A 12,845-nucleotide genomic window follows, 5' to 3' on the forward strand; every position below is an offset into this window, starting at 1 on the left:
TAAGAAGGGTATGGAGCTGTTGGAACGGGTCCAGAGGAGGGCTACAAAGATGCTCAGAGGGCTGGAGCACCTTCCCTATGAGGACAGGCTGAGAGAGTTGGGGTTGTTCAGCCTGGAGAAGGCTCAGAGGAGATCTTACAGCGACCTTCCAGTCCCTGAAGGGGCTACAGGAAAGCTGTGGAGGGACTGTTTACAAAGGCACATAGTGATAGGACGAGGGGGAACGGCTTTAAAATGAAGGGGGGCAGATTTAGATTAGACTTTCTTCGGCGCTAGGAACCCCCTCAGCCCCCCCTTTCGGCCGAGGCCGAAAGGGGGGGCTGAGGGGGGCTCCTCCCGCCCCTCACCGCCCGCCAATGTCCCGCCCTGAGCGCTGATTGGCTGAGGCGCCCATTGGGCTCCGCGTCCGCCATGTTGGGGGCGCTGCGGCGGCGCTGGGACGCCTACAAGTACCGCTTCGTGCCTTGGGTGGCCCTGAATCTCCGCCGCAAGCGCAGGTGGGTCTGGGGGCTGCCGAGAACCCTCTGGGTCCCGGGTTCCCTCCTGCAGGGCGAGGCGAGGCAGCCGGGGAGGGTCCTGAGGGATTTCCTGCTGTGTTTCCCAAGCTTGAAGTGAGAGCTCCCCCTGGTACAAAAAGTAGTCGTTGTTAAAAGAAGTGGAATGTGTTTATTTAACCTGAAGTAAAGGTTTCATCTGAGTAACTGTATTTTTTTGACAGCGTGTCCCTCTGACAGCATCGGTTTGTTTCAAGCAGTGTTTTTTCAGACGCTGTTCATTCTTTGGAGATAATAACGTCTCGTGTGAAGTCTGATCTCTGCTGAGCAGATGTCTCTTCTTCTCTGATCCCCTCTGCTTGAGCCTTTCCCCATCTTAAATGTAAGGTCAGACAGAGAGCTGGAACCTAGTCCAACTTAGCAAGAGTTCTCATTGTTGCAAAGCTCACCATAATGTTAAAATTAGTTCTTGGAAGGTAGTACTATGAGATCACTCCCTCCTGTTGATACAAAAAGTAGTTACTATTGCAGAAAGTGGAATATTTTTATCAAAGATAGAGTTTCGTCTAAGTAATTGTATTTTTTGAAAGTTAGGTAGCATGTCTGTCTGACGGCATCGTTTTCTTTCAAGCAGTGGGTTTTCCAGACACTGCTTATTCTTTAAAGGTGATAACGTCTTGTGTGAAGTATGGTCTGTGCTGAACAGATATCTCTTCTTCCCTAATCACCTCTATTTGGAGTCTTTCTCTATCTCAAATGCAAGGTCAGGCAGAGCTGGCTCCAAAGCTCCAACTCAGTAAAAGATATTACTGTTATGAAGTTCATAATGACATTAAAGTTAGTCCTTGGAAGGTAATAGAATATGAAATCACTCCCTCATGTTGATACAAAAAGTAGTTACTATTACAAAACGTGGAATATTTTTATTTAAGCTGAAGTTTCATCTAAGTAATTGTGGTTTTTGAAAGTGAGACAGAATGCTTTCTTTCAAGCAGTGTCTTCCCAGACACTGTTCGTTCTTTGAAGGTGATAACGTCTTGAATGAAGTATGATCTGTGCTGAACAAATGTCTCTTCTTCGGTAATCCCCTCTATTTGAGTCTTTCCCCATCTCAAATGCGAGATCAGACAGAGAGCTGAAGCCAACTCTAAATTAACAAGAAATCTGACTGTTGTGAAGTTCACAATGACATAAAAATTAGTCCGTGGAAAGTAATAGAATAGGCACAAGATTTCTGGGAAAATTTATACATATGCGTGGGAAATATTGTCTGAAACCAGCTTTTGTTTCATTACACGTGATTGATGGAGATCAGTCCCTCGTGTTGCCCAGGCCCCATTAAGGGGTGTTTGCTTTCTAAAACTCCGAACAAGTCTCAGAGAGTTATTTGCCAGCATTTTCGGTATCACCCCCTCGTCAGCAGCGCACAAGAGCCAGATCTAGGCTTCCACTGGGAGATGGCCGCAGTGCCCAAGGTCCTCAGACTCGTGGGTTGCTTTGCTGGCCTAAACCTGTTGTACTTGGATACTTTAAAGTTATGTTTGGTGTTAAAAGTAGATAGTTGGGTGGTATTTTTTGGCAAGATGCGTTTGCCATCTCTTTAAAGGTAACAGTAGTGCTTGAATTTGAATGAGTGTGATGTTGTTATAAGTAGCGTAAATTAAAATCTCCCTAGTGTGTGTAGTATTTGTCCTTGCCTCGTTTAAAATGTAATAAATATATGTATTTATAAACTTCAATAATCATGTTTTTGATATTTGTTGTGTTTGTCACTGAGAGCGTGGTGGAGTTTAACCTGCTTGCCTCACTCTAAATAAATTAGATGATGTTTTTTTAGTAAAATATTCTTTAGAGTTTGGATTTGTTTGAAGCAATAATGCATATTACTTGCTGCTGTAAAATGGTTCTTCTGTATTTTATTTACAAAAAATGTGATCTTAAAGCATAACTTTTTCTTTACAGAACCCTCCGGTATGTTCCTGAAAGCTCCCAAGACAAAATTATCTCTGATGAAGATGTCTTCGAAACACTACTGAAAGTGTTTAAAGCTCTGTTCATAAATGACTTCAATAGACAGGCACATATTTTGGCCTTACTTCCAGAAATCAAGTGTAAATACCTCGAATTACTGACTGTTGAGCAGAAACAATCGGAAGTAAATTCATGTAACCATCAGACTCAACATGTGTTTAGTCCAGAGGAAGTTCTCTTTAATACACTTGGGTTTGCTATTAGTCGAGACCGAAGTTCTCTGGAGTCTGCTGGAACTGGAGTCTTTGTTACCAAAGGTTTTGTACCAAAAGGGACGGTTGTGTCTATGTACCCTGGTAATGAAACCTTATTTTTTTCTGATTTAGATGTAAACTTTAGCCATCTAATGATGGAATGCCAAAGTTTACACTGATTTGTACTTTACAGGTTTTATTTCTGTCATTCCTGAAGAAAATCACAAGTTATGATGAGTGAGAATATTTCTGTATGAACTGACTAGAGTTTTTTTGGAAATAAGAAAATCCACACTGGGGAGGGAATTGTTTTTTAAAAAAACTTTCAGTACTCCAAGTCTGTTTTTTCTGCTGTTGGAGAAGTTGTTTCAGATTCCTGAAACACAGATGCATGGGAGCAATTTCAGTTTGATGAATAATACAGTTTAACTGCTTGGTGTGTCTGTTTTGCATAAAGATCTTAAAAACAGAGTTTTGAGATCTCCACACAGATCAGCAGACAAGGCTTTTCAAAGCACCAAAGTGCGAATTGGAGAACGAAAATAAAAAACAATTAGAGGAACTGTCTTCCATAAAGCATGTTTGGAAAACGAGCCTTCTCTGTTCCTCTTTATTTCTTGGAACTGTATTTAGTTACGTTCTTTAGAAAGATTACGTCAGTATGGCTATCCTAGGACAGCTCTGCTGAAATGCTTTGGTTTTGTTTCTGTTTCATCTGTCAACAGCACCATCCCATGCATGTGGTCTCCAGCTCGTGCCAGCATTGGGCAGCAGTGCATGATTTGCCACGCCAAAGCAGGAGTGGCTGCTGTTACAGTTGAGTGGTAAATTGACAGTTGTCAAATGACAATCACAGAGGATGAGCCTGTAACTTTGTAGCTCACCTCGAATTTCAAGCACACGCTAAGTGTGAGTTTAAATTTGTTGAGTGTCTCCTCTAACAGTTCATCTAGCAAAAGGAGAGGGTGAGCTGTTGAGATGCCTTCCTTTTTTAGGGGTATGAAGGAACTGCTGGCTGGGGAAGGGACCATGTGGAGAGGGCAGATCAGTGATCTCCTGCCAGTTGTTTGGCAGTGAGTGCAGCCTGTCAGTGGGGGCACCTCGTGAAGTTGCAGTGAAGGATTTCTGCACAGGGTTGCTAAAGATGTAGTGAGTGTGAGGTATGCAGGACCGCAATGTCATAAAAACAATTGCAAGCCAGTCTGCTGTCACTTTGCTGTGCTTGGAACCCAGAGCAAGTTAAATCCTGTCCACAGATTTAGGAAACTGTCTGCTGAAATTATTTGTCAATTCTTGGTTTGGCACTTTGCTGTACCAAGCAAAAGCTCTGACCAGGGTGGTGGAAGGAGGTATGTCAGGTTCTTCGCTGTCTGTGTGTGTGCTTTTAAGTGTCCTGACATGGTAGTGCTTAGTATCTTCAGCTGTGCTTTCTTGAACAAGCGTCACTTGACATTTTCCTCTCTAAAGCAGGCCAGTTGGCTGTCCTGCTTTATCTACCTCTCTCGTGGATACTGCACACAGGCCTTCTCTTTAATGGTTTCTTTCAGTTTCTTTGGAATATTTTCAACTCACATAGATTTTTTTGGTGTACCACAAAGGTGTGTCTAAAGCATGTAGGTTTGCAAGTGTTAATACCATTAACACATACTGCAAATAGGAGTTTTCTCCTATCCTCCCTATCTCCTTTGAGTTTTTGTGTGGCAGGGACTGGACGATATTGTAAGCCCATGCTGACAGTTAACTGATTTTCTTCTGAAATATTCATATCTGTCTTGCACAGGTACTGTCTACAGAAAGCATGAGCCCATCTTTTTCCAGTCCCTTGGCAATCCCTTTATTTTTAGGTGCATAGATGGTGTCCTTATTGATGGGAATGATAAAGGACTGTCAAGATCAGTGTACAGGTAAGCAGTCAAAAGAAATAGGTGATTGTCACTCAACTGACTTAAAACAGTGATACTAATAGTCTCAGTTCTCTGTTGTCTTACCCTAAATTGAGGTATTTTATATCATCCACCTATGTGTATCTCATAATGGAAACAACTCAAGGGTAAGAGCTCATGTATATGATCATTAGGTACTTGTATCTTTCTCTGTTACACCACTGGGATGTGTTTTGATTTACAGAGACTCTTTCCTGTAAATGAAATAGTTTTAATAAAAGCAGGATGTAGCATAACCTTTTTGAAATGCTTCTGAGCTGCTGTTCAAATGCAGTTAGTGGATGAAAAAAAACCACCTCCATATGGATTTCCTAATACCAAAAGGCATAGTCTGGTAACTCCATCTGTGCTCTTCAGATGAGCAGCACTTAAGAAGGGAGCGGTAACCGTGTTACTACTACTAGTAGTACTCATCATCATCGTCATCGTCGCCGTCATCGTAGTTGTTGATTTGTTATTAATATCTCAAGTTGGATGGGACCCATAAGGATCATGAAGTGCAACTCCCTGCTCCTTGTGGGACTGCCTAAAAATAAAGCCTGTGACTAAGAGCATCATCTAGACTCTCCTTGAACTCTGACAGACTTGATGCTGGGACCACTTCCCTGGTAGCCTGTTCCAGTGGCCAGCTGTCCTCTCAGTGAAGAACCTTTTCCTACTGTCCAGTGTGAACTGCCCCGATGCAGCTAGCCTGGACTGTTTTAGCTTACCTTAAATTATAACTTGTAGGAATTTGTGTTTAAATATGACATGAAAAGAAAATGAAATTATTAACGAGCAGAATTATCTAAAATAATAAAATTAGTATCTAGTAATATCAGATTTTAATTCTGGGAGTGAATTTGAAGGTGATATTGTAATGAGCTTTCGCATCTTTAGGGGTGCACGGGATGTGTTGATACTTCTGTAATGTCAACATTTGATGATTTCTGGAATTGTTCATGATGGTTTCTGTGGGTTTTTCTGCTAAAGTCTGAAAGACACCATGCACCAGTGGAAGCTTTGAATGTACTTTTTAAAGTACCATCGAGGTGTTAAGTTTGCACACATCGCCACTCCATCCCAGTGTTGTCCTGTCTCCCAACTGGGTTGGACAGCTGTAACTTTACCAAGCAACTGTGGCTGTTTCTACAGACAGAAATACAGATAACCTGTTAAGCGAAGGAGCGATGATTATCACTAACGCTGTCTGTCTTTTCAGGTCTTGCAGCAGGAGAGATCAACTTGGACCATTTCAGATGAGCGATGAGAGCTGGCTCACAGCTGCCCTGCAGAACCCACTGGCAATAGGACAGTATGTCAACAACTGCTCACATGGTAGGTCACCAGGTAAATTTTCCAGGTTTGAGTTTGTTTTTACAAATGTAAATTATTTTGGAGGTCACACAGAAATCGGATACTGATCCTGAAGCACAATAATGCTTTTTAAAAAGAGATTAGCACTTAGGGGAATGAAGAGTTTCTGAGGCCTTTTGTGACAGCTGAGTGCTGGAGTCCTTCAGCGCAGCAGCGTTTCAAATACTCATGTGCTTTTCTCACTGGCTCCTACGGATCCCCGAGTCTCTTCTGGTTATGCAGAATGAAAGGCACACATCCTAAAATGTGAGATGGTGGGAAAGGATACCTAGCAAGTACCTCTCGCTGGGATGAGGCAGTCCACAGTGTTGCAGATCAGGTTCTCCAGTGAGGTTCCAGCACTCTTCATGAGAAAACCATACACACAGTGACACCTGCAGTAAGATTCTATCACTGCTCGTTTTGGACTATAGCACTTTTTTTAGACTTCCTCACATTTAGACTTCCTTAATTTATGCACGAAATCTACGAAGCTGTTATGGTATAGCTGTTGGACATGAAAAGAGGAACTATTTATTTATTCTGTCTTACACAGTATGTGTATGTTAAGGTTGGGGGAACAATTAACTCATGGGAATGGTTGTGAGGTACATGAAGTTCAATTACTACCATACCTAGCCTCTCAGTGACTTTCAGAGCCTATGTTACTCTAAAGATACCCTTCCTCCAGGTAGAATCCAGAAAGGTTGCTGGAGAGGCAAACCAGGATTTGACTGGCATGGAGACCAAGGTCTGTCCCATGAAAGTGTTTCTTCCAGATCCAATGTCCATGTAAACAAAATTCCCTTCTTCCTGCTGGACGGGTGGTGATTTTCTCCCTGGCTGTATTTATGTGATAATTATTGCCACTAGGAAGATTTTTTTTTCCCGATTTTATTTTTTAACAAATGTATATGAAAAGCATTCAGCAATGCTGTCAGCTACCCCTGGCACTACATAAATTGTGCCTCTTCATAAACGTGGATAATCAGGTCATCCTGTTTAATGCAATAAGGATGAATTAAAACACCTATAGTGGGTTACGTAAATTCAAAGCAGAACTTTAGAGGAGTGTAGCAGCTCCCAACAGAGGCGTGGTTTTCAGGCTTGATGAAGCATCTGGTACTTTTGCAGCTGTACATTTGATATCTTTACACATCTGTAAGCCCTATCTTCTCCTCAGTGTCATAGAGAATTTTTTTCCTTTCTCTCCTCTAGAAAAAGCAGCCAACGTGTGTTATCAGGAGTTTGATGTGCCAGAATGTTTTCCAGTAGAACTGAAACAGTATCTGCCAAACATCATCTACAGCCATGACATAGAGAGGTTAGCAGTGAATGAAAGAGCTAATAGTCTTGTATGATACAAAGCATGTTGTATGTGTGAAAAACAAAGGTGGCTGAAGGACGATACTATTCCATGTGAAGATGAGTTACACAGCAATGTGCACCTGTGTGAATGAGCACTTTGAACAGGCTAATTTTAAGTCACTTACAAGGCTTATTTCTTGTTCCTTTTTCCACATCTTCCTAAATGAAATCAGCATAGCTCTGAAGACATGGTTTTATGAGCAATGGTTACACTAGTGTGATTCTTCTAAGTCCCGTAAAGCACTAGCTATATTTTGCTTATATTAAAGTGATGAGGTTTGTCAGTACATATTTCAACTGTAGTTAGGAACCCTTAACCAATCAAAGCCCTTCTAAGGTGGCTGAAATTTAGACTTCTTACTCTCCTGTTCTCCATGTTTTCTGCTTATGTATGGAATCAGCAGATGAACTTGCAAGGAGAAATCTAAAATTAATTTCTACTGAGACAAATTAAATGCTAAAGGCATGTGATTTTTAGTTATCCAGCATAGTTACAACATCCTCATTATGACCTGAAAGTTCACTTCTTTTAAAAATTAAAACATTTAGAAACCATTCTCAGATTTTTGTTTGGAAATGTGGGAGAAGTGGCAATTAGATGAATATAACATGGAACAATATGAACAGCAGTCAGTGTGTCTGGAAATGAGTATCCTGTACTGAGACGTCATCAAGAATACCTTTCAAACTGTGAGAAAGTTGTAATGTTTGTCCTGACTTTAACAGACCAAAGATATTTGGCTTCTGGTCCAAGTGGCTACGTTCAGGAACCAAATAGTCCTCTTCATTTTAAGGATATATAAGGATTCTAGAGCAGATCATCTAGACTTTCAATGTAATTCTGAAGCTATTTTAAAACTCTGAAATTTAACTAGATAGAGGGATGGTGCATACTGAAAAACCTGCTTTTCTGATTAAATTCGGACTCTTGTTGAGGCAAGGTTAAAGTTGCACTTGTAATCTGCAAGTAAATAAGTAAATGGATGCTGTACTTGAAGTGTGAGAGCAAAGTGAGCAAAGCTAAGCTATGGGACCATTTCAAAAAGGGGGAATTTTACTCCCTTCCTTGGAATCTGTTCAAGAAAATACGGTCTTTCAGTCATCAGTTCTCCCAGGGTACAGCTGCTCGACAAGATTCCACCTGCTTTTAGCTGCTTGTTTTGATATTGATATTTACAGTGCTAACAACATAGGTAAGGTGGTTGCTAAAACTTTTTCTATAAAGTAGAAGAGATCTTAGTGCTTGTTTGTGTTCTTGTTTGGTTTGTTTCAAATTGGCCTCACAGTAAATTTCTCAGTTGATGGGGCTGTTTGGGTTGGTGCACTTTCACCTTCATCAGCATCAGAACGATGTGCTCGTCTTCCTAGAATGGACGCTTCAGCTGTAGGGCATGGTCATCTACTTAAAAGGAATTTCAGGGGTGGGTTCTTAAACCCGTCTGTAAGAACACTGGCTGCCAGCCATTGAGTTCACCTTGGGGTTTATGGGGAATTCAGCTATCGTACATTCCACGGAGTCTCTGATGCAGTTCAGAGATGTCTTTCGGGGTCTTGTTTGGCCAAGTGTGTTTAGCCAAGTATCACCTGTGGATAGGCCTGTCTAGAGGAATGATTTCCGTTCCATCCACTTCTCTCCAACTTCTCATCTTGTCTGTATGAGTGTCCTTCCCTGTCTCAACTAATTATTTTCATTTCTGAAGAACTGTGTGAATGTAAACATTATTTGCATGCCCATATAGGCTGTGCTTTTTATGGTAGTTATATTGGTTTTGGTTGCATTTCTGTCTGAATTTCTGTTGATTTTTTTCCAGGCTTCCTGGTTATGCATATTAGTCTCAAAAGTAATCTAGACAGAGACATTGTTTTAGCTCCTTGCCATGAAAAATTTAAAAAAATAAAAGGAAAATATAGTTGTTCACTTCCACATGTTTTGCTTTTCCTTTTTTTACAGCTACCTGAGGTGCGTAGTGCTTGTCGCTCTCAGAGACATCAAGCAAGGAGAAGAACTTTTTTCTAATTACTACACGGTTGTGAACTGAATTAATATATTCAAGACTGGAGAGATACGTGTCATTAAAATACTTTGTGTGTGTATACATCAAGCTTCCTGAGCATTTTTTGTGAGACCTCATCTGAAGTACTGTGTCCAGTTCTGGAATCCTCAACATAAGGATATGGAGCTGTTGGAACGGGTCCAGAGGAGGGCTGCAAAGATAATCGGAGGGATGGAGCACCTTCCCTACGAGGACAGGCTGAGAGCTGGGTTGTTCAGCCTGGAGAGGAGAAGGCTCAGAGGAGATCTTATAGTGACCTTCCAGTACCTGAAGGGGCTACAGGAAAGCTGGAGAGGGGCTATTCGTAAAGGCTTGTGAGGATAGGGCCAGGGGAGAATGGGAATAAACTGGAGAGGGGCAGATTTAGCCTAGACATAAAAAAGAATTTCTTCACCATGAGAGTGGTGAGACAGTGACACAGGCTGCCCAGGGAAGCTGTGGCTGCCCCATCCCTGGAGGTGTTCAAGGCCAGGTTGGATGGGGCCTTGGGCAGCCTAATCCAGTGGGATGTCCCTGCCCACGGCAGGGGGGTTGGAACTAAATGATCTTTAAGGTCCCTTCCAACCCTAACTATTCTGTGATTCTATGATTTTTATATAAAGGAGGGCTGTAGCTTTACCACTTGGAACACAAGCTGCAGGTTCCTATTTCCCTGAAAACAGTCCATCTTTGATGCAGAGGTAGAGGTTTAACTGTTACATCATTAGGTTCTCAACTGTCTGCTGTGGTTGATATTATTGCTTGTTGGTGTTCAGCTGTCCACACAACAGCTCATAAAGTAAAAATCTCAGTTCTGGACATGTCATTTAGTCTTCAAATTGGCACAGTTGTAAGTAACTGTGTCTCAGTTTTTTTATTTTTTCATTTCACTTCTCATGCTTAGAATGGACACGATTTGTGTAAATAACTTCTGTCTTGTGAACTGTTCCTTGTATAATCCTCATAGTTCACAGTGATTACTTGTTTTCATTCTGGTTTTCTTGGAGATGGTGCCTTTGGTATCTGCTTCCTTTTCGAGAGAATTTCACTGTTGCCAGCTGTCCATATCTTTTATGAAGCCTTTTGGTGCTGTTCCCCACTTCAGATCTGCCTGCATGGTCCACTGTCATTGAGAGGCCAACTTCAGCCCTTGCTTTAGCTGTGCCTGTCTTGGGGTAGGAGGAATGGTGATATGTGTCTTGGAGTCCTGTTCAATCCTAGTTTCAGTGGTTCAGGGTAAATTTCCTGGTATGTGTCAACTTTCATAGCTTTTATTCCCAAAGAGAGAGAACTGCATTTTGCAGTGTAGTTGGGGGAAATGGTGCCAACCGAGTGTGCTGTGTGGTTTTTTTTAATGAGTTACTGGCATAAACAGAGCCAGCCAGTCCCACATTAATTCTCGCTGCTGTCTGCAAACTGCCTTCAGAAGGTAAACAAGAGACAGCTTGTCAGTCTTTGGGTCTGTCTAAGCAGCTTGGGAAAGAAAAATCATCACAGTGTTTACTGCAAAAAGTCCAAGCAAGCATCCCAATGAATTTGTAGTTGGCGTAAGCTCATGAGAACGGAGGAGCTGGGAAACGGTGTGCTGTAATAAATTTGGCAGTGTCTGGGGCAGCCAGGCTGCTCTGCTTAGCTGCAGAAGCATCTGGTCTCCTTCTCAGAATGCAGGACTTCTCAGTGTCTGTGTTACTTGGCCTCCTTCCAGGCCTGAACCTTGTCGTTCACTTTCATCTGGAAGTCCTCCTCAGCTACAGACAGCTGCTTTTTCGGGAAGGTGTAAGTAGCAGAGCTGTGAGATAGTGGGATGTGGCTCAGTGTGGGCTGCACAAGTCTTACGAAGGTGCTAGGGACACCTTCTGGTGGCAGTCTTTGTGTCTTCGACGATCAGAGCAGCTGGTGATCTCCAGTCTGCTGAAGATGATGCTCACCCTACATCACTCCGAGGATCTCTTCTCTCCTGAGCTGGGTCTTCTCCCCATCTCTCTCTGGGAGGAGGTTTTTGGTCATCTCTTGATCCCCGAGAGGAAGTTCGTTGTCAGGGCTTAGCTCAGCAAATCAGAGTTTGTGGTCGGTGGGAAATACTGGTCTTGGCATGCCCAGAGAAGGCAGGTGCTGCTCATGTTTTCCAGACTGAGATGGTGTCATGTGAGGGCATAGAATAACTCAGCTGCATTGTTTATACATTTCTGAATACTTTTTAAGTAGCTGCATTTGAAAGTATACGTCTGCAACTTCAGTTTGCAGCTCATTTTATTGAGAATGGTTTGCTTTCCTACACTTGCTGCCTCCTGGATGTGGATGTTGCAATGGAGGACTGCAGCCTGTCCCTCGCGGGCTGTGTGGGGCTGGCTTCTCCTTGCTGGAATACTGGAAGCTCCTAGCGTGCTCCAGAGACTGCTTGTATGCAAGGGAAGCGCAGCCTGGCCTAGAGCTGGCAGCAGCGATTGATTTCTGTCTGCCGGTGGCTCTAGAAAGCCAAAAAATAGCAGGAAGAGAAGGAGGTGCAGTCAGGTGGTGCTTCTAAGCAAGAAGCAGCACAGCATGCGGACTGAGCAGGAGAAAGGAAAAGGGAAGAGCAGAAATATTGGTCCAGTGAAGTGCTACAGCCTATGAAAGGGCTTCAGGTACATCAGACTCTTCCTTCTCATCTTCAGATTCATTAAAGGTGAAAGTAATTCTAGTTCCCTGTGTGCCCGTTCATTACCATCAAACCAACACCTCCAGGGCCAGAGAAGAGAACTGTTCAGATGTTATTTCAGATGTAATGTCCAATCTGGTAGTAAACCAGTAAAATTCTCAATGAAATCTGTTTATTGTTAAGTAATTAATTATTCATTACAGTAAGTACAGTTTCTCTCTTGAAACAATTATTTTCCTGGGTAATTTTAATTGGAATTTTATCGGAACAGGGACTTACTTGGCTAGCACTGCCTCTCTATGCCTGAACACTTAGTGGTAAAAGAAGGAAAGGAAAATCAAACTAAATTTTAAGCACTGATTCCAGCTACTGGTAGGCCAAATCTGTGGAGTCTTCCCTGATGCAGACTGTGCTTCCTGGGAAGCACCTGGGCATCGCCAGCTGATGGGAGATAGAGGATAAATATTTTGTTTTCCTTTGCTTCCACATGCAGCCTTTGCTTTTCCTTTATTAAACTGCCTTTACATCAACCCACAAGATATTTTCTGTCTTATTTTTTTCCTGAGTCCTGCTGAGGAGGGGAGTGATAAAGCGGCTTGGGGGACAGCCGGCAGCCGGACACGGCCAACCCACCACACCTACATAAGAACAAAACCTGGAGTGTAGGGAAAATCGGAAGCTTCGTCACTGAAAGAGAGTTTCAGGCTTGTTTTCACTGAAGCTGCCTGAATTCCTTATCCCTGGTAAATGTCCTGGTATTCCTGGCACTGTCAGTACGGGGAGTCTCCCAACTGCAAGCAGAAGAGTGC

At 42.6% G+C, this 12,845-nt stretch overlaps 1 protein-coding gene across 1 annotated transcript; it reads left to right on the plus strand.

Moving 5' to 3' along the window:
• The first annotated feature begins 394 nt into the window (after window positions 1-394).
• Window positions 395-12,540, plus strand: SETD9 (SET domain containing 9). Its single transcript, XM_054055219.1, has 6 exons — window positions 395-497; window positions 2,457-2,821; window positions 4,500-4,623; window positions 5,864-5,991; window positions 7,216-7,321; window positions 9,317-12,540. Exons 1-6 carry the CDS (start codon window positions 412-414, stop codon window positions 9,402-9,404), a joined length of 897 nt encoding a protein of 298 aa, XP_053911194.1. The 5' UTR covers window positions 395-411; the 3' UTR covers window positions 9,405-12,540.
• The last annotated feature ends 305 nt before the right edge of the window (window positions 12,541-12,845 follow it).

Source organism: Cuculus canorus, chromosome Z (genome assembly GCF_017976375.1).
Source record: "Cuculus canorus isolate bCucCan1 chromosome Z, bCucCan1.pri, whole genome shotgun sequence".
Lineage (NCBI taxonomy): Eukaryota > Metazoa > Chordata > Aves > Cuculiformes > Cuculidae > Cuculus > Cuculus canorus.